Source organism: Lepeophtheirus salmonis, chromosome 8, assembly GCF_016086655.4.
Source record: "Lepeophtheirus salmonis chromosome 8, UVic_Lsal_1.4, whole genome shotgun sequence".
Lineage (NCBI taxonomy): Eukaryota > Metazoa > Arthropoda > Copepoda > Siphonostomatoida > Caligidae > Lepeophtheirus > Lepeophtheirus salmonis.
This window is the reverse complement of record NC_052138.2, coordinates 29,233,218-29,254,728: the sequence shown is the minus strand read 5'-3', so window position 1 is coordinate 29,254,728 and position 21,511 is coordinate 29,233,218. Positions and strand designations below refer to the sequence as shown.

General features: G+C 30.9%; 3 protein-coding genes and 2 long non-coding RNA genes across 8 annotated transcripts; 3 read left to right on the top strand and 2 right to left on the bottom strand.

Annotated features, from left to right (window-relative positions):
- Nucleotides 1-888: 888 nt before the first annotated feature.
- LOC121123351 (CDK2-associated and cullin domain-containing protein 1) lies at nucleotides 889-2,708 on the top strand. The gene is made up of 2 exons (XM_040718464.2): nucleotides 889-1,510; nucleotides 1,573-2,708. Exons 1-2 carry the CDS (start codon nucleotides 1,096-1,098, stop codon nucleotides 1,809-1,811), a joined length of 654 nt encoding a protein of 217 aa, XP_040574398.1. The 5' UTR covers nucleotides 889-1,095; the 3' UTR covers nucleotides 1,812-2,708.
- LOC121123352 (uncharacterized) lies at nucleotides 2,553-4,889 on the bottom strand. 2 transcript variants are annotated; one of them, XR_011781556.1, is made up of 4 exons: nucleotides 4,213-4,889; nucleotides 3,415-3,774; nucleotides 3,008-3,332; nucleotides 2,553-2,942 (listed from the first exon to the last, which is right to left on the bottom strand). It is a non-coding gene; the product is annotated as an uncharacterized lncRNA (long non-coding RNA). The 2 variants fall into 2 exon arrangements; XR_011781557.1 differs by lacking the exon at nucleotides 4,213-4,889 and adding an exon at nucleotides 4,073-4,196.
- A 24-nt stretch (nucleotides 4,890-4,913) lies between these two features.
- Nucleotides 4,914-21,453, top strand: LOC121123354 (uncharacterized). 3 transcript variants are annotated; one of them, XR_005865986.2, is made up of 5 exons: nucleotides 4,914-5,287; nucleotides 13,439-13,570; nucleotides 20,389-20,544; nucleotides 20,600-20,874; nucleotides 20,932-21,453. It is a non-coding gene; the product is annotated as an uncharacterized lncRNA (long non-coding RNA). The 3 variants fall into 3 exon arrangements; XR_011781558.1 differs by lacking the exon at nucleotides 13,439-13,570 and having other exon boundaries at nucleotides 4,921-5,287; XR_011781559.1 differs by lacking the exons at nucleotides 4,914-5,287; nucleotides 13,439-13,570 and adding an exon at nucleotides 19,977-20,037.
- LOC121123350 (sarcolemmal membrane-associated protein) lies at nucleotides 6,352-8,445 on the top strand. Its single transcript, XM_040718463.2, has 2 exons — nucleotides 6,352-6,849; nucleotides 7,029-8,445. The coding sequence occupies exons 1-2, from the start codon at nucleotides 6,466-6,468 to the stop codon at nucleotides 8,169-8,171; spliced, it is 1,527 nt and encodes a 508-aa protein (XP_040574397.1). The 5' UTR covers nucleotides 6,352-6,465; the 3' UTR covers nucleotides 8,172-8,445.
- On the bottom strand, nucleotides 15,165-19,411 carry LOC121123348 (toll-like receptor Tollo). The gene is made up of 2 exons (XM_040718461.2): nucleotides 19,214-19,411; nucleotides 15,165-19,076 (listed from the first exon to the last, which is right to left on the bottom strand). Exon 2 carries the CDS (start codon nucleotides 18,993-18,995, stop codon nucleotides 15,348-15,350), a length of 3,648 nt encoding a protein of 1,215 aa, XP_040574395.1. The 5' UTR covers nucleotides 18,996-19,076; nucleotides 19,214-19,411; the 3' UTR covers nucleotides 15,165-15,347.
- Nucleotides 21,454-21,511: the final 58 nt, after the last annotated feature.

Below are 21,511 nucleotides of genomic sequence, written 5' to 3'. Positions count from 1 at the left end.
GTATGAGTCTTCAATCTTCATTATGGCTGAAGAAGGAACATTGCAAGTTAGCAATGACAATGACAATAAATAAATCACATGGGTCAAACATTTGAAAAAATTCCTTTATATTTACCAAAATCAATATTTTCACATGGTCAAAAGGAGGTGCAGGTTAGATTATATATTTTCATCAATTACTCTATAGAAGGAGGATAATATAAATTTTCCTATTATATAATTATAGTTTATAGTAGATCGTTGTAGTTTAAAATTTTAACATAAACAAGCTAAATAAAATAAAATCTTTTTAATTGCCTATCTTTAAGATAGCGTGTTCGTGCTAGTTTAATTTATAATAATACATTCATTATTATTTATAATTATTGTACAACTGAATCAAAGGAGAGAAACTGATTTAAGTACATTGGACCGGGTATATAATGAAGAGGGATGAAGCATGGATTTGAAATCACACAGCCTCGTTTTTGCTGAGGGGAAATCTTCAATAAATAAATCTTTGAGATATGATTTGGAGACAAGCCACGGCACAAAGTGAAGTATCTTGATATACATGGAGATTATGTTCTTGGAACAAGTATAGAACTTCAATAAAACAACATTTATAATTAGAAAACAATTTATTAGCATTATATAAACCAATGGAAACCAATAATCATACATTCAAGACTCCAGTTTAAATAAAAATATGCATATGACTTTTTTAAATGCACTCACAGAAAAAAAAATAGTCGAATATAAATAATACTTTACCCTGAATACAGAATTGAAATTTATTATCTATTATATTAAATAATTTATATATATACGAAAGTATCTGGGATATATAGCTAGAAGCTGGCCAAAAGAGAATTCTCTTAAAGAGATCAAAAAGAAAAAAAAGTGACAACTGACATTTCAAAAACGAACAACAAAGTAAACAGTAAGCACAATGTCAAACCTTTAAAATGTTTGATGATGTTATTAATAATAACATAGTATATTTACAAATTAATTAATACTAAATATATAATATGTACACGGATATTAAGTGATTACACATACAAACTAAGTAAGTAAATTAAATGGTTTACAAAAGTGAAACTAACTCTTAAAATGATTCCTATGACGGTGGACGACTATGAAACAATTTACTGGCCCATGTTAAAGGAGGCATTGGAAAGGATATTGAAGCCATCGTCCTTCAATCATGAGCCAGTTTCTTTTGAGAAAATGTACTCAGCCGTTTATAAATGTGTTTGTAAAGGCTTTACTGGAAGACTCTTTGAAAATCTCATTGAACAAATTGGCATTATCATCTTGAAATGGACTAAAGACGTACAATCCGTGGAAGGAGAGGCATTTGTCAATGCATTTAACAATATTCTTTCTCATTACATCATATCCCTTCATTCTGTGGTTCCCATTTTTTATTATATGGATAGATACAGTCGAGAAATTGACTTAATGCGAGAGTTATTAGGATCATTCGTTGATAAATTTGCGAATCCAAACATCATTAAACTATTTGGTAATGATGAATATTTTTCCATTGCATATATATATTAATTTCTATACTTTCGCTTTAATTAGTCGCCTTAAATCAAATGGACCCGTCGTCTACTTCAAACAAGATCATTATCCAGAATCTATTTGAAAAGCTTGATAACCTTCCCATAAATTATTCAACCTCCACATTTCAATTCTACAAAAAATTAAAAGATACCAAGATCCACTGTTGCAATATGGAATTAACCCAATGTTTCCCTCAAAAACGGAGTCATAATGCGATCGATGAAGATGAGCCTGTTTCGACAATTGCACGATATTGATTAATCGCATCATGATTCATACTAATTACAACGCAAATGTATAAATTATGACATTAATATAGCGGACTTTATTAATGCCCCCTCTTGATTACTTTTAGTAATAATATTACTATTGAAAGTGCAAGGATGAAGAAATATATTTTGCTATTTGTTTTTATAATACATAAATTTCCATTATTAATTATTTTTTTGCAAAAATCATTACTTTTGTATAGATAAATGAACTATAACAAGGAATATTTCATGCTAATTTTCCATTATTTTTAAATTTGTATCCTAGCTTTATCTATCGTAGTACTGCCTTCATAGTTTAAATAACATTCATATTAACTATTAAATATTTTGTCATTTGAAATGAATCTAAATAATTCGTAAAATTAAAACGGCAGTGTTATAAAAAAACAACAAGTTGTTATGAGACGCACAAATTGTAACTTGTAAATTCCAAAAATAGTATACCAAGGATAACCTAATTAATATACCGTTAGAATTCAGAAATATAAAGGCAAATCATACTTTATTTATTAAAATAATATAACAAATAATTTTTTTAGCTAAAATAAGACTAAATCATAATATCCCTTTATACCGTCTCAGAATGCACAATACAATGAAAATTATGAACTGATGTAAGCAGGTACAACACATATATTACACATTGTACGCAAATATTATTTATCTATATGTTTTATGTAACTTAACCTATGTTCTAGCTCATTGGATCCCTTGTGCTCCGTGGTGTAACTTCAAGAGATATATATTTCATAACTATTTAATTATTGTATTATACATAATTATTATTCTATAGTATATAAAAAAATGCTTTAGGGCTTCACAGTGATGACTAGGTTGGGAATTACTGTTCTAGCTACTAAAAATAAACACATTTTGTTAAAATTTTTGTGGATTTTTAATCTTTTTAACTAAGTAACGTAGTAACAACTACAATTGCACACTATTTGGCACAAATAGTGAAATAAAATGATAGAATATTTTTTTTTAGTAATTATATCTTTCACAACCGGACACATTTCCTAAAAAACTTAATAAAGACATATATATTTTACTCGGTTGCACTCATCTTGCAAATTTTATACGCTTTGTTTTTTTCTGGACATTCTTATTATGTACCTGGATCAATTACAATTAATTTCAATTATAACTAATCAATAAAAAATTTTATATTCTTCCTTTACCTCAATAATAAGTTGAATATTCTTAGATTTCTTGATATGAATCATATCAGACTCATGGAGCCAGGATGCTTCAACAAGTTTTAACTCTTGGATGAGAGGAAATATTTTGGAAAAATTTCGAAAAGGCGAAGAATAATTAGAGCGAATAAAGGGCAAATTTATAATTTTAACTCGTATAAGATGTAGTTTTATTAACGACTTGATTGAGAGTGTACGAAAGAATGAGGTATGAACATCAAGGACAACATCGACAAAACAAAGACTTTCCAAATTTTGACAACGTCGACGAAGACTCTCTAAAAAATACTCGGAAATCGATGGCCCCCTAAAATAATGATTTCAAGTAAAATGAGATAAATGATAACACTATTAAAAAAGAATGAGCTCAACTAAAAAAAAATTCAAACCTTAAAGATCCTGTGATGAGAATTTCTTTGGTTTTGGAGTGGAGAAGAGGAACAAGTTTTTTGAGACGGATTCGATTAAGAGGACGAGTAAGTACGATTTTTCTCCAAAGACTTGGATCCTTAGATAGGGTACTTAAGCGATACGTTATCTCTTCCTCCAAAGTGTAACATATTTCAAAAAGATCCGAGTGTGGAACAAAACTCAGTATATGAAGAAGGACCGAATCTGGTAATTGAGTTAAATTCATGGTTTGGTTTCTATAAGATGCACATGTTCATGATTCATTTCATCATAGTCTCAATTCTGTATTCATTTCATCTATTAAGATCTAAAACGTTTTATGGGGCGCGAAACGACGGCTTTAATAGAATATAGAAAGAGCCAAATATTGTAATCTTTTTTTTATTTAAAAAATAAAATATATATGTATAAAAAATTATTTTTCTAAAAAAATAAAATCAATTATTGAAAGGAGTGAAGGTTAACAGAAATACAATTTATATTTTCTGTATTTATATTAACCTTGAAAGGAGTGATCAAAATCTAGTATGGGAGTTGCAGCATAAAACATGATTATGAGCCATCTATTCTGACCGGCATTGTCATTAAGAAAAAAATATTTCCTTTTTTTTCAGCCATATAAAAGGCGTTACTTACAGTATATCAAATTTAAAATAGTAATTCAAAGTAAGTTTCCATATTTATCGAGCGTGTACATGTAAACAACGTATTAAGGAATAAACAATTTAATCTGAATGACTCTACCGGCTACTTGTTATAAATTATAATCTTCAAACCTTAAAAATTATTATCTTCAAATTCTCTTTTTGAAAAAATAGAGAGGTTCTATAATTTTGACATAGAATGAGGGGGAGGAGAGAAAACCAATAAAATTTAAATTTTTAAGCATTTTATAACAACTGTCGTGTCAAAATATTTATCGTGGTTATTTTCACAAAGAAGGAAGGTTTACTTGATTTATCACATAACCTCTTCATTTTGAAAAAGTTACTTTTTGGCAGAAGTTTTGTTTCAATCCTCGGAAACGGTCGAACCAGTCCTTCGGACTGTCAGTACTAGAACTGATTGAAAAAAGAAGAAATAAAGTTGAGTGAAGTTCATGAAGAACCGAGCTTTACAAGTTTTTACGACTGATAGGTAGGACTCAACTAGACCGGACGGATACTGTACTGGTAGGAAACTACAGTTTTTAGTCCTAAATAAGGACTGAAACAATACTAAGAAGCAGTCTGGCTCAACTTTTACAAGAGGGAACATGCCGCCCCTAGCTATACACCTGATTTACAACATTTGCCGTCTTCCTTTTTATTTCTCTTTCACAAATTTCTCAATTTTGACGGCCATAACACGATAGGCACAGAGAGAGATCAAGTCATTTTTCACCCTTTTTTTGATAATATTAATCAAGGACTACTAGAAGAAGTAGTACTAGTAGTCCTTGCATTAATAATAGTTATGGTGTATTTTGTTATTTAGATATTTTCATTTTAGTTCCTTTTCATTTGTGAAGTCTATGTATATATATATATACAGGCTTGTTGATCTGAGTTTATTTCTGATCGGCGATCAATTGCGATATGGCGATATTATATCACTGATCGCAGTAACGCAATTGTTCCTGATCTTTATATTGCAACAGAAATAGCAAAAAAATTGCGATCCGATCAATTTGTACAAAATTACGTATCATGGAATAGTGCTGTGATTCTCAAGAGCAGTCTCAAGACATAGACTGGTCTCGAGATAGTTTTTCCCCCGCCAAACGTCCCAAAAGATGGATACGGCTAAGGAGGAAGTGGAAAGATGACTGAAGGTCTGGAAATGGTTTTGGCCTACTCGAGGGCCAAAAAGGTATTTCAAAGATATAATATCATGCATCCCAGTCGTAACAGTAGCGAGTGTTTGTTCTCCAATGCCAAACAGATCCTGAGGAGTAGTAGACAGAGGCTGAGAGACAACAACTTTGAGAATCATCTACTGTTAATGCCAAATAAAGAGCTAGAAGTGAAATAATTTATATAGATAATTTACTATTCGGCGGCAGATTATATTTTAATTTAAATACGGATTCATTAATTATATAATATTTACTATTTAGTGCTCCTGTAGGTATAATTTATATAAGCTTTAGGCAAGGCTGTTTCTAGGATATTTTTTGGGGGAGTTTAAAAACATTTACAATTTGTGTTGGATTTTTCATTTTATTTATAAAATTACATAACTATTGTTCAACAGACTGCGTCAGCTATGAATTAACGAAATGTACTCGTCAAAGATAACGTTAAATTTTCCAATTGACATTCCATATTTTACAACATAGAGCCTGGCTATTGGTATATCCAGGGGGGGGGGAGGGGGATTGAGGTTTGTGTAAAGGCAGTGGCTGTTGTCAAACTTTTAATAAATTTTTCCATAAATGAAATTATGTTGTCAAAATATTAATTAAATAACAGATTCCAATATAATTTTACTTCGTCAAAATTTTACATACATTTGCATGAATAAAAATTCGACCTCGATAAAAAGTAAAATTGATGAAATAGGGCCCCAGAGAAAAATCCCAGTGACAGCCTCGGTACTATTTATTGGACATAATATCGTACATTTGATGAATATGAATCAATTATACTACAATTATATCATTTTGTTGCGATTACAACTATTGATTACAATTGTAAAAGAGAACTATGGAAAGGAGCGAGAATTGCTAGCTAACAAGAGAAAACCCAAAAATAATATAAAATTATATATATATGTTTTAATATAATAATTGATACCCGTTATTCTTAAAGCCTAACATCGGGTTAATTGAAAAATGATTTCAAATTAGTCTGTGACACAAACTTATTGGCTATTAATTTATTAATACTGACGCTGATCAAAGCTTTAGCGCTGATGTGATGTTAAAGCTAGATCTTGCTCAGCAGCTTGGAGCGCAGAGGAATTCTTCTAAGTTGTGTGTTTGTGTGACGTCACTCATAGTAAATTATTTTTATTAGTATTTCCGGGATTTGGATGGATGAGTCTGAATGAATATGGTGACTACTTCAATTCAGGGTAGAGAAGATTCCGAGACTAATTACCCTATCGCCAAACTCATATGCTGCTCAAATTCTCATCAGTTTGAGGATCGTACTCTTCATCTGGATGGATCTGTCAAAATTGGTCGAACGGTTGTGAAAGCACAACCAGACCTTAGCAATGCAATTTTCGATTGCAAAGTCCTATCGCGGAATCATGCCCTTCTTTGGTATGATGATATTACTCACAATTTCTATATTCAAGACACGAAATCCTCGAACGGAACTTTTGTGAATAATGACAGATTGAGCAAGTCTTCTGATGAGTCCGATCCTAGGATTATATACTCTGGAGATATTCTACAATTCGGAGTTGAAGTTATGGAAGGAAAGGTTAATTTTGAAATCCGGTTTTTCAGTGCTCAGACAGGAAATTGTCCTAGATTACTGCCTCTCCTTTTTTCCATAATAATTAATCAATTATTTATATTATCCTTTATCATTACTAAAATAAGATGTATTTCACTGATTCAGACGGATTTCAAACTTAACCTTTTGTACTTCTACTTGAGAATGCTCACAAAGTGGCTCATGGTTGCATTATAGCCAAAATACAACTCATTCTCCCTGATGGGAAGGAGCCCATGATTGAGGAAGATCCGTCTTCCTTATCTGAGTTATATGAACTTAATCAACATATCCAAGAAGCACTTGCTAGAGAGCAGTTGTTGGAAACAAAATTAAACATATTTCAACGTATTCTTCACCAAACGGAAACTGCCTCCACTAAAACGTGGCAGGCCCTTATTGATGAAGATCGACTTCTGTCACGAATTGAAATCCTCGAAAGACAACTCGCAGCATGTGCTTCCAAGAATGACGATAAACTCAAAGAAGAACTTAAATGGTATTTAGAAGAAAAAGAAATTTACCAGCAAACGGCTAAAATTACCCTTAAAAAACTAGTGGATGAAAAATTAGAAGCGGTTAAGAGTGTTAAAGATTTACGAAGTGCTCTCATTCACACAGAAGACGAATTTGCAACACTCAGACAACTTTATGATAGAGACTTATTAGAAAATCAGCAACTGACCAGACAGGTTACTTTTCTTAACAGCGAAATAAAAAATCTAAAGGATTCAGCATCCTCTAAAACAACCGTTGTTGAACATAAAGAAGTTCTCACTGATCCAATTGAACCCATAGTTCTGGGGGATCCACAGAAAGATAATGATAAAACATCAATTGAACTTGAAGAAACCAATAAACTTGTAAATACACAGCAAGATGAAATAAAGCGACTAAAAGTTAAATTGGGACAACTTGAATCCGTTTTATCAGAGTTAAAAGTGGGTCCTCTTAGTGGAGAAAATGATGATTCATTTAATATTATATCGAGTGCTGTTGAATCAGCAACAAAAGAAGGATTCCATCATCCTAATTTAAAGGAATTGCAGCTCTATGAAGAAAACTTAATTCAAGCAGAGAAAAAGATTGCCAAATTAATTTTAGTCAAAGAAAAGTACATACATCTTGCGAATGAAAAGAAACTAATGGAACAAGATAATTTTTCTATGAAAAAAAAACTAGAGACCTTAACGTCACAAAGTCAAACTGCTACCGCCTGTTATACATTTTCATTTGGAGTTCTCATTCTCTCTCTATTCATTGCTTTTTTACCTTATTTAAGTTATATTTTCGCGACTTTTGGCTAATATCCCATGTTTTTAATATATATAAAGATAGCTGCCACATAAAATACTCTCAAAAATATTTTAATAATTGACTGATATTTCGTTCTTTTTGTCTTTCTTTTTAAATAATTCTTAAGTAAGAAATGAATAAGTATGAATTGGAAATTAAATATAAAAAAAGTACATTAAGATATGGGTTTTTATTGTCATTCAATATAACTTAAATAATTGGTTTATGCATACATACTCTAAAATGGAAATACAGTTTTTATTTATTTAAAGTCCTCTAAAACTATAACTAGTATCAATATTTGCTATTTATTATTTAAATGATAGAATTCTTGATTTGGATGAATTAGTTCGTGAAGAAGAGTTCGTTTTGCGTATTACGTTTGGTGATCCAGCTATGGCTGTTACAAACTCCTCAAACGTTAGCTCATTTGACTCATTCTCTTCTCCGTCCTCTTCTGCTACGACTGCTTCAATAATTTCGGGATCAAACGGATCCTCAGAAAAGGGAGATACCTTAGGTTGTTCAAGAGTAAATTTTCCTTCTCCTTCGTCAATGACTGATATTGTGTCACTGTTGAAATTTTCCTCTGTTTGTGACCAAGAGGAATCTCCGAAACCAATTCCAACTTTAATTTTTCCGGAGAAGGTATCTGGATAAAAATATTCTCTACTCGATATTGAACAACCTTCAGCCAAATGAATTACTCCAAATCCAATCAGTCCCGTGGGTGTATTTCCATCAGGACATTTTAATAAAACTGGCACCTGCTCAATCAAAGCAGAAAATATCCATGAACCATTATAAAGCCTATTGAAAGGAGCCACCAAACCATGTTTAAGTCTGGATTGGCAAAGGGCAGTATCTGTATTTCCTTTAAAAAGAGACATAACGCATGAATGGCTTTTTTTCTGACTTCAGCATCGGCCCAAGGTTACAGTAAAAATGTCTATCTCCAGAAGGGAGTTTGAAAATTTTGCAGTTATTGAAATCTTCCTTTAATAACTCTAAATAATAATTTCTGGGAGCATCAGTAACAAGATATTCTGTATCAATGTCTGCAGTAACAGAATATCCATCCCTCACCTTTAATGGAAGATTATGAACTTTGCTTAGTTCCATCCTGTTTCCGAGATCAATTAATGGAATTGTGATGCGCACTTCAACATCCTTTAGTTCATTTCCAAACTGTGTTGTACTTTCAATCAAACTATAATAAGGCCAAAGGGACTGTTTCAAATCAAAAAGTAGTGTATAGTTATTCGGTAGTTGACTTTTGATTTTTTGAAGTGTAATTCTCAATTTTTGCTGGGGAATGATCAACATACTCAATTTCCCAGAGGCAAGAGTTGAAACTGCATTTTTAACATCATTTAGTCTATCGCTGTATAAGCTTAAACGTCGCTCGATTTCTTCGTAAGCAAAACTTCTTCTTTTTAGAGTTTGTCCGGACGCTGATCTAAATAGTGGATTTATTTCCATGTTGAAGATCTACAAATATTAAATGTTGAGTCTTTATTTCTGCTTCATGAACAATTAAGGAAGAAAATTTGCAATTACCTTTTTTTTCCAAGATTTCCGTCATATTCTCCACTTTCTTCAGTTCTCCATCTGTAAGCATAATCCTAGACTCAGTATCATCTTTGATTATCCTAGTTTTTGTATCTACATCTTGAAGGTCTGATCTTAGCTTTACTTCTAAATCGTCTAAACGAGTCTCAACACCTGAAACATCCTCCGTATAAGCGACACCAAACAAACTTTGAAGAACACCTGGAGTTGCTCTCCCCTCAAACAAATTAGTCTCACTCTCAATACTTCTCTTCATTCTTGATTTGATGTTATTACCAAAGAAATTGCCATCAAAGGATCGACCAAATTCTTTTAAACTTTTTATTTTCCTTAACAAATTTAGAGTTTTTCTCTTTAGATACACATTGATATCTCTCCATGACTCTTCTAAATAACTAGTTGACTCCTCAATTGTTTCCCCTTCATTCTCACTGAACCCTTGTTGTAAACGATCCAATCTCCGATTCATTATATGAAGTCTTTTTTCTAATGCGGGTAATTGTATATTTGCATTAATTGTCAGCTCCCATTTATTATGCACAGACTGAACATATCCGTAGTGTTCAAAAAATACAGGCCATTCTATACAATCAACAATCGAGAATAGAAATAGTAATTTAATTAAGATCTTCATCTCGAAGCTATCCTACGAAGCTTCTTTTTGTGACTGATTTAATGATTGTTCTTAAGTTTTCACTCATAAAAAAAAAACGTAATTATTTCATTTTCTTCCTTAAGAAATAAATTGCATGACTTGAATTAAGAAAGCGACGACTATCTGTGGATAGGACGAACGCTCTAGGAAATATTTGTTGAAATATGTACATATTATGTATAATAATATGTATTTCGAATAAAAATTTAATAGTTACATACTTATGTAGTATTGAATTATCCCATAAGTTTCCCTTTTTTTTTTGTTTCGTTACCATAACGGTTTTAATAAAGCGTATGTTACATTTACATATTATTTCGAACATACATATGTTGTACATATCATTTCTACAATTACCTACTTCTATCAGAAGTAATTAGGACGAATGGTAGCATAATAGTATAAATCATATCGCATCCTACTTTACACCAAGTAAGTACGTAACTTGTACAAGCATCAAAGTAGAAAGAATTACTCTCTACTTTGAAAAACGCACATATGCATACATCTTTAATGAATCCACTTACTAAGCTATTCAAGATGAAAAGTATCGCCATCGTCTGATTTCCTAATTAATCATTATTTACACATAATGTCAAAGTGAACTTGCATAATATATTATATTTCTAAACGATGTTTGTTCCAGAATTTTGAATATTATTCTAAAAATAGATAAAGTACTCTCCAAAACAAAAGTTGGGTCGAATCATTTTTCCCAAAATTGACTTTGGATTACATTTGTATTTTTCAAGAAATTAATTATCGTTCACAGGGCGTCCGCAGGTGGTAGACTGGATAGTCTGTAGCCCCCCAAAAAAAAAACTACAGAATTTTTGGTTTTTACTAAAAAAATTTATACTTGAATTTTTTCCAAAAAATTAAATTTTTTATAAAAGGTCTTTTTACGGTCTTTTGAAAAAATTTGCCGAAAAATTTAATATTTAAATTTTTTCCCAAAAAATTTAATTTGTCGTGAATATCTGTGAATTTTTTAATATTTTTTCTTAAAAAATTAATAATTTTTTTTCATAGAAATTTAATTTTTTGTTAACAACTGGGAATTTTTTAATATTTTTTCCAAAAACTTTAATTTTTTGTTTCCAACAGTGACTTTTTGATTTTTTTCCCAAATTTTTTTTTTTTTGAATAACTGGATTTTTTGAGAAAAAATTAAAAAAATTAATTTTTCAAAATTTTTTTCTAAAAATTTAATTCTTCATAAATAACTGGATTTTTTATTTATAAAATAATTAATATTTGAGATTTAATTTTTTAAATTTTTTTGTAAATAGTTGTGGATTTTTGAAAAAAAAATCAAAAAATTAATTTTCCAAATGTTTTTCAAGAAATTTAATTTTTGGATTTAAAAAAATAATTCCAAAAAACCAAGCAATATATATATATATATATGATCTTGCTAGCTCACTTCTATCAACAACTGATTCTGACGAATCATTTGGAAGGGCTGCAAATTGTACTTTAAGTAGGCAAAAGTCCATCGTCGCAATGAAAAAAAAAAAAATTCTTCTTGATTATCTCAACTCATCCCCAGAAAGTTGAACTCAAATCCTATAAATTAACCAAAATATGTTAATTAAATATTGGGCTGTATTTAATAATTAATATATAAGTATAAGATGGAGAATAATATATTGCACATATTATTTTTTCCTATTCTTGACTTTTGTTCAAGATTGTTATTTTAAATGCTTGAAATGTGCAGAAAATGAAATATGCATGTTTAGTTAAGTCAAATGTGTGATATACCTATTTACATAGTACAGTGAATATAATTCCTTTATATTTAAAAACACAGCTTCTTGTCTTCCTCTTTAATTCTTGTTTCAGAGTTCAGAATTGGTCTTGGTCTCACTTTAGTTTTGCCACCACAAAGTCTTATGATATTTGTACCTGATGTCCCTAAATTGACCATTTTGGAAATATATATCCTTGTTTACAAGATTTGATTGTACAAGTTACAATTATACGTCTCATTACGCTTTATTTAATTATATTGTCAGTAATTTTAATTACTAAATGATGCCATCGTTTCATTTTGCTCTATTAATATGACTTATTTAATATTACATATGTGTGTATTTAACAATAATTTAACTCTTGCCATTTGAACTTTATATTGTGACACAGAATAATTACCATATAATAATTTTAATAGAAAATTATATCATTAATATAGTAACTAACCATGGATTTTTCAATTATTGCATGCGTTATCCTTATCACAGGTACTCTAAATTCTTAATTTAAAAAAAAGATTCCTCTCATTCTTGAGTTGCAACTTGTATAGTTTCCTTAGGTATACAAGTTACAACATATATACGACGTCATATACTGACACTAGGACCCCACTGAACTCCCCCAAATTTTATGTTATTTAAGTAGTGAAACTTTTGAAATGAATGACCTCCTCCCCTCCTTTCCGGTTTAAAAAAACCTAACTGTCTCCATTGCGACCCTTAAATATCTTGGTCCTGTCGTTATGAGTTTGGTGGCTATGATTTTTCTTGGGGGGAAGACATTTAATTTTTTCCGGTTATTAAATGTTCTATCTAAATTTTCACGACAACATCTGGTTTTCCACAAAATATTGCAAATTGTATTTACATCCAATTTTTCCAAATTAACATATTGGGACATATTCTTCCCCACTCCGGGGGTGTGGGGGAGAATATGCGACGCCCCTGACCATAAACAAATTACGGTAATACTTAAATTTTTTATTGTAAAAAAACCAAAAAATATTGACCTTAATATAATATAATTGAAGTCCAAGTCTCGGGCAAGTTGGTCTTCAACACAAAATTAATAATCTCTTACAAAGAGTCAATGTTAATTTATCCAATGTACATTATGTACCAAAATTAATCCTTTGATCGTAAATTTTTAGAAAGTTGATTTATTTGTACAAGGTTCAGTGATTTAGGAAATTCTACCATGTACATACTAATATAATTATGAATAATTTAATCAATGCATAATATTATTGAATATAATATGTACTTTCAATCTAATATTAAGTTTTTATTCTAGAAATGTGAATATTAAGTATTATGGATATGAATACCTATGATATGTTAACATAATTATGATTACTTCTTGCATAGCCCCATTACCACAAATTATACTACTAATGTAATGTCTTCGACAGTTTCAGAATATATGGTAATGTATAAATCTGTATAGTACAATAAATAAAAGTGAAAATATTTATTTTTCACTATGTTGAATGAACAATACAATTGTTTATATTTTTTTATCTTTCGGAATGACTAGTCAAGTGTTTATTTTAATCCCTTACCTTTTAGTATACATAATATATAATGATTAATACTAACCTCACAAACATAGATCTTTTTTGCACATATACAGAGCGTTTAATTTGAGTATATCTCTAAGAATCAAGGAATTCATGCATTAGACCCTTGTGAATATTGATTTTTTCCCCTTCACCTTAAGGCGATTTATGTTCATAGAATCTAACAATACCGTTTTAAGTATCTGGTCTAGAATATGATATGTAATTACTCGTACAGATGGAAACATCTGGTTCCGCTCCCTTGTCAAAAACTAATTTATAATGTCTTCATTTTCAAATACCCTCCTCTTGGAAACTTTTCCTTTAATCAAGAGACAAATAACAAAAAGTTCTCAAAGCAAAAATGACCTCAATGTAGTCATTCGCTGTATAGGTGGGGACAGTTGCAACACACCTTAACTTGCTGACTATAAAAAAGCGGTAGTCACAATTGTATATGATAAAAATTGTTGTCCCAATATATAATCAATCATTTTTGTCAACTTCTCTGTGAGATATCTGATAAAACGTATTTTTTTGAAGGAACAATATAATTTCCATGATTTGAATGATTGATTATTTTGCTATCAGTTGACATAATTTTATCAAATTTCCTTGCAAAAGAGAAATTTGAGATATTGTAAGGTTTGGTACAAAGGGGTCAGTGGCAACAAGTGTTACCATTGTCCTCAAATGATTTATTCTGCAGGATATGTAGAAAATCCAGAAAAGGGTTTTCGCTACTGTAAATAGTGTTGTATCAGTCTATTTTTAGTCCAGTCAAGTCTTAAGACCGGTCTATCTGTCCTTCGGACTGTGAGTACTAGAACTGATTAAATAATATAAATAAAGTTGAGAAACGTCCAGGGGCATTGCTAGCTTTTATCATGGCTTAGCCCCCCTCCCCCCCCCAAATATCAACACCGTAACATAAACCTGTTTATGTTATATATATATAAGATAAAAAATTGAAGGGGCTAGCGACATCATCAGCACTGAACTGTAGTCTTCCGTCCTAAATAAGGATTGACACAAAACTAATTGTATAGAGTGCCCTGAATTTAGGTATAATTATAATACTGATCCCTAATTTAAAACTTATTAAATCTGGATCTATATGTTTTTGTTCCTTAGTATGTTAATTATATATTGAAATCAATCGTTCAAAGTCTAGTTATTTATTCTAAGTACCTTAATTTCTAGCTCTAATTATTTTTTTTAAACTGCTGCAACCATCCTTGGTTTTGGTCACACTTCCAACATTTGACGGGTATAATCTTTAAATAGCCTCAATCAACAATAGTCATATGTAGTTGTGCGTGGGATTTGTTTCTGGGGAGTCTGAATCAAAGCAGCTCCCAGTAATTGAGCAACTCTCCCTACTTTTGAATATCTTCCGTCATTGCATAACCTATCTACATATAATTAATAGTAAAGGCTATTGGTAATAATGTGTGCGTATTATATTAATTATTATGTAGGTATGTATGATATCAAACCACAAAAATAACTTATATTTCAAAATAAAATACAAATCGTATGTATATCTATATAAATTTATAAATAATAATAATGATATAACCTTCTTTATAAAAAAAATAATAAAAACATACTATTTTCAAACAGACACATGGTTATAGAAATCTAGATATGAATAGTCATTGTTCTTATGGAAGAATTTGACTGTTGACAGGAATCATAATTAAAAGAGTAAGTACTAGAATGCCTAACATCTTGTAAATTAATAACGGAAGATTCATCAGCGTTCTCAACATCCGGAAGAGAATATTTTAACTTATCCCAAAATAATTTATCACCCCATCGTATGATAACACTGGAACTAAAGTAATGTCTTATATCAGGATCCAAGTCTCGCAGAGAAACATTGCCTAAAATTATCACAATTAAATTATAAGCATTTTTAAAGGTCCCAAAAGCTTGATGCAAGCCAGATTTATAGTTATATCGACTCCATTCTGATTTCAAAAAATTATCTGACAAAATAATTATTGTTCTTCGAGATTCTCCACTTGCTTGGACAATGGTATCAGCAATATATGATGGCTGTGTAGGAAGGTCCCGATAAAGAAGACAAATTTTATAACTATGGCTTCCATGTTCTAATTCAGGAGCCAGTACTTGTCTAACAAATACATCATCGTTGTTACTATAAGCGAAGAATGCATCATACAGCATATCCTTTTCACGAATGGATTGATCTTGGCTTATTTTATCAAATAATCGTATTCCAAATTTGGAATAAACCCACACACGTACTTCATATCTAAATATGAAAGCAAGAATTATCACAATAATAATTAAACTCAATATGACAACTGAAGACACCAATGGAAGAATTAAATCGGTCGTAGATGGCTCTAATATAATGCGTTTGTTCCTTTCAGAGTCCTCTACAAAACTTTGCAAATTAGTCGTATCAGTTGTTGAGGGACAAGTGTTCCCTCTAATGCGAATCCCTTTACTACAAGATACATAGTACAAATCCAAGATTTTACCATGAAATCCCTCAATCCAATTTTCGAATCGTTTCATATAATTACAGTCACAATTCCATGGGTTTTCAGAGAGAGTAAGAGTAGCCAGCAATGGATTTTGAAAAAATACCCAAGGTGGGAAAATGGAAATGTGATTTCCGTGAATATAAAGAGTCTCTAATGCTTTTAACTCTTTAAATGTAAAGTTGTTGACAAAACTTATCTTATTTTTGTGTAAATAAAGTTTATTTAGACGAAACAACCCGTTGAATTCACTTCCTTCCAGCCTTGTGATATGATTATTTTCTAAATGTAGTTCTTCGAGTGCTATCAATCCATTAAATGAATTATTGGGCAGATATCTTACTTGAGATTCATTCAAGTATAATATCTTAAGGTTCTTCCGACCGATAAACGTATGACTCTGCACTACACTAATTTCATTTCCATCTAAAAATATTTCTGTAGCATCCATTGGCAAACGATCAGGAAGTCCTTTCAGGTTAGAAAATGAGCATTCAGCAATATTCTTAGCCCAAGAATTGTCATGGTAGCAAGTGCAATTGGAAGGGCAAGTCATTTCACAATCGCAAGCATCATATTCACAACATTGGCATAGAGCAAAACAATGTGCCTTGTATTCACAGAGAAAATTGTCACTTTCTGCTTCCACAAGTGGCACAAAACTCTGTTCACGAGAATAAACAAGTTCACAATAAATTGACTCAAGATCAGCAACAGTAGGGAACATTTGTAGACCATTAACTGAGTTAATACTTTTGAACCATGTCATTTGACAATCACATTTAATAGGGTTTCCGCCAAAGTAAAATTCAATGTCAACATTGAATTCAAGTTCTGAAGATAGTCTAAGAGCATTACTTGTAATGTTTTCCATCCGATTCAGAGTAAGGTCCACTTTTTTGAGCTTTTTCTTCTTATAAAATGTATATGGCCCCATTTGAGATATTTGATTATCATTCAAAAGAAGAGTGATAATATTATTAGGAATATTTTGAGGGCCAATTTCTTGGATCTGATTAAAACTTGCATCTAAATGTCCGAGTAAATTAAGATCCTCCACTGAGAAACGATTATCTAATGATTTTAACAAATTATTATGCAAATCAAGCCATTGAATGGTTTTGGGAACCATTGCGTAGTCAAATGCGGAAATAGAGTTAGCAGATAAGTTCAGCCATGTTAAATTGGGTAAATCCTGGAAGATATTCATGACCACTGATATATTGTTATTGTCAAGTCTAATAGCTTTCAGTCTAGTATTCATTTCAAAAGAACCAGAATCAACGTCATATATACTGTTACTAGATAAATCCAGAACTTGAAGGTGCATCATATTTTTGAAATTGGAACTATCAATTTTATTCAAAAGATTATGATCAGCTTGAAATCTCCATAAATGCCTCATTGATAATGCACCCAATTCTTTAATTTGATTATTGCTGATGGAAAATGATTGAAGATTCTGCAGAGATCGAACAGCATCGGGAATAATGGAAAAATTGTTGTGACTTAAGTCCAATACATTAATACTATGGGTAGAGTTTAAAAAAAACATTGGAGGAATATTTTCTATGCCATTATGGTTCAAAGTGAGATGAGAAAGTGATTCGAGATCATCTATTAATCCTATATCTTCCATTTCTGAACCAAGAAAATTTGAAGAAAGGTATAAATTAGTGAGAGTTTTTCCTATGCTTTGGAATGATGGCAGTTTATAAAGACTATTGTAATTTAAATTTAAAGTATGGAGTGCAGATAGCTCCATAAAGGCATTCGAGCTTAAACCTTTAAGATCATTATAACTGAGATCCAACTTCTTCAGTCTCATTCCACATCCAGAAAATACTTTGGATGATATAGATTGTAAACGGTTTCCAGACAAATCTAATGTGGTTAACGAAGATTGATTATTAAAAACTTCATCCGGAAGGTATGATATTGAGTTATTTGATAAAATTATCTCCTCAAGGAGATACGATTCAGACACAAAGTTAAGTGGTAAGTTCTCAATAACGTTATTGGATAAGTCCAACAGCTTCAAATTGACTACATTTTTGAGACTATCCTCTTCTAAAGTTGCTAAAGCATTATTTTTGACAATAATATTTGAAACAAAGGGATTGTTAATCATGAAATACCATATTTGATTATAAGATAAGTCTAATGTTTCTAAATTGTGCAAGTCGTTGATGCATTCATGACTACCAATGGTAACTGTAGATTCGATTTCATTCCTTGACAAATTTAATAATTTCAGTTGAGCTAAATTACAGAAAGATTTTTTCGATAGCGAGATTATAGAGTTTTGAGCAAGATCCAATGTTTGTAGGGAAGTTAATCCAGCAAAAGCCTCATTTTCCACTACAAAACTTGAAGTAGACCTAATTTTTAAGGCAATTAAGTCTGTTAGTCCAGCAAAAGCTTCATCCGGTATTGCACTAAGCTGGCAATCCTTAATTTCCAAATATCTAAGTTTTTTCAATGAAATAAACCCTCCAGGCTCGAGCTTACTCATAATTAAATTGTTTTTGCACATAACTATTAGGCTAAGAGCTTGTTCAGAAGGAATGACGGAGAAGTTTGTTTTTTCAGAGTCTGAATTAATGGCAGACAAGGAGCAAACAAGGGATATTCCAGCAGCAACACCACCACCGCTTATAGGAGATGAGGTGCAATCATCTGGAACAGGGAATCCATTGACAAAGATACATATTACTACTGAAAATAAATAGAATGCCGCCAAGGAAGACGGCACAGGTCCTATCCACACCATTTATTGTGAAAATTATCCAATCATCATAACAAAATAAAAGCGGCTTCTGCTGAACGGACATTAACATTTGATGTAAAAAATCTGTAATAAAAAAACCATCGATGTAAGTCACTTTTAACAAACAATCATTTTAATTAATTAATTGATTAGAAGGAAATAACTACAATAAACAAAATAGTGGATATATCAATTTCAATATAATGCTACTAATTAATTACCTAAAATACCAGTCTTTGATTAGAATCCGCATCACTAATAGTAATAGGACCATGGTAGTTAGTTCCATTTATCCATAGCTTAAGCAGGATTTCCACATTGGGAATCGGTGGTCGTACACAAGGAGGAGATCTCTTTATCCTTTTTTCTTCCCTCATCCAGCTAAAAACCGTCTCTTTCAACACAAAAAAAAGGAGAAGAAAAAAATAAAGAACCTGTAAACACAAATACCAATGGACCAGAGATACCATATGAGCGCCTATACCAAAATAAATACCAAAAATATTTTCACCTGTAATTGATGATACATACATTATCTATTCCATACTCAATTAAATGTATTTAAAAAAAGTCATTCAATTAATTATTTATGTATTTATCACTTTGTTTATTTATCAAACTAGGTCGCTAGTAACTATATATACTTCATTTAAGGCAATTAGTTACTATTTTAAAGTTGGGTGTGGAATAATAAGTAGGTATTTTGTTGTCTCATTATTATAAAAATGAATAATTTAATTAAACAAACTGAAATTAAAATACATATCATTTTACATCCTAGCAAAATAAATGCTAATTGTTCATCAATATCAATTTATTTTATTCATATAGTATAGTGTTTATTTTAAAATATATAATCGTTTGATACCTAAATTTTTCATTAACTATCAAAATGTACTAGTTAGAAATTTATCATTAACTCTTTGTATAAAAAAATATATATTAAAGAGCAAATAATGAATAATATTTTTTATATCAAAGAATGACCCATGAGTGACTTAGGAAATTGAAAAAGATGATTCACATGGAAATGATGATATAATATGTATGAATGTATTCAATTATTCATTTAACAGGACATTGAATGATATTTTTTTAATGCGACTTTAATGTGACTAATTCAAAGAAATAATTAAGTTAATTTTTGAACATGATATGACAAGATCTATTTTTGAAGCTAGTCGATCGATGAACATACATACAAATTAGTACTGCACGGGTCTAGCATCTTTTATGTAATCCCCATCATTTAATCTAATTGGACTGCCGGCCCTACATACTAATCGAATATCTTTTAATTCAATGTAATATACTAAAATTTAAAACTAAATTTACGATATTGCCGATACATCTTTTCAATTATAATGAAATTATAGATTCTAAATTCTTATTTTAGGATGACGTAACGTTTTCAAAAAAAGTCCTCGATGCTCCCACAATTTAAATGGTACCAACTTGTGACATAAATGGTGGACTCGGGCACCCTCAACCTTTACTCCCAATCGCCCTGGATATTGGTCACTTGTTTAGTGAGAAATATAACATTTAAAGGGTTAAATAACTTAAATACAAAGTGATACACAAGCTGATTTTTGTTGAAATTGCAGGTTGAAAATAAAAAACTTGACCCCACCCAACTCGTGGGTCCCGCTGGCTAAACGTCAACCCGTGTATCATTAATAGAATTGTCTATAGTGTATGTGCTTCGGCCACCAATTAATTGTTTCATTAGTTCTATTTTTCGGTATATTAATGTCGAGTCATCATAGTCACTCCTAATTTTAAAGATATAGTAATTGTACATTAATTTGGAGCTCCCATTCCAAGATTGCCTCCCAAACTACTCAAGAGTGCTGTGTCTTGGATTTTCAAAATGTTCATGGTAAGGCTCATATATTAGATTTATGAATTATTGATATGATATCCTTTGTTCCACAAGTCTGCAATCCTTTGACACACCCCAAACACTACGAAATTTCATTGTGAGTAGTGTAGAGCGTCATTAAGAGTTTGAGCCAAGAACAAATTTACTGGTGGGACTACAACTATCAAATTATTGAATGGGATATCGTGTAGAAGATATCAAGGACTTATTGGATAGATTTGAATAGATCGGTTGCACTGACTCTAATAAAATTTATGTCGGTCTGAATGCAATGACGTCATTAGCTACCATTTTTTATGGAATAGCAGATTCCGACCTTAAAAGTTTCGAAGCAAATTCACAATTAAATAACATCAAACTTTTATTTATTGTTCGGTCTTTAAGCAAATAATTATTGATATCACTAACTTTTATGTATCACCATTGCTACATTTACTTTTATTTAAATGACGCAGGGATTAGTTTTAGCAATCAATGTACCTTTTAGCAATGGTGTCTACTTCTACCTATATATATTTTATTATGTACATATTTTATATGGTAGTCCCTTACAAATATATTCTCCAGTATATGCAAGAGTCACCTTGAGTGTATGATTATACCCCCAATGCAATAGTCTAATTTCAGGGGCGTC

Coding starts and splice junctions, on each gene's coding strand:
- LOC121123351 (XM_040718464.2), top strand. CDS start 1,096: ATGATTCCTATGACGGTGGACGACTATGAAACAATTTACTGGCCCATG. Junction 1,511..1,572: donor AAACATCATTAAACTATTTG/GTAATGATGAAT, acceptor CGCTTTAATTAG/TCGCCTTAAATCAAATGGAC.
- LOC121123350 (XM_040718463.2), top strand. CDS start 6,466: ATGAATATGGTGACTACTTCAATTCAGGGTAGAGAAGATTCCGAGACT. Junction 6,850..7,028: donor TTGAAGTTATGGAAGGAAAG/GTTAATTTTGAA, acceptor CTTCTACTTGAG/AATGCTCACAAAGTGGCTCA.
- LOC121123348 (XM_040718461.2), bottom strand. CDS start 18,995: ATGGTGTGGATAGGACCTGTGCCGTCTTCCTTGGCGGCATTCTATTTA.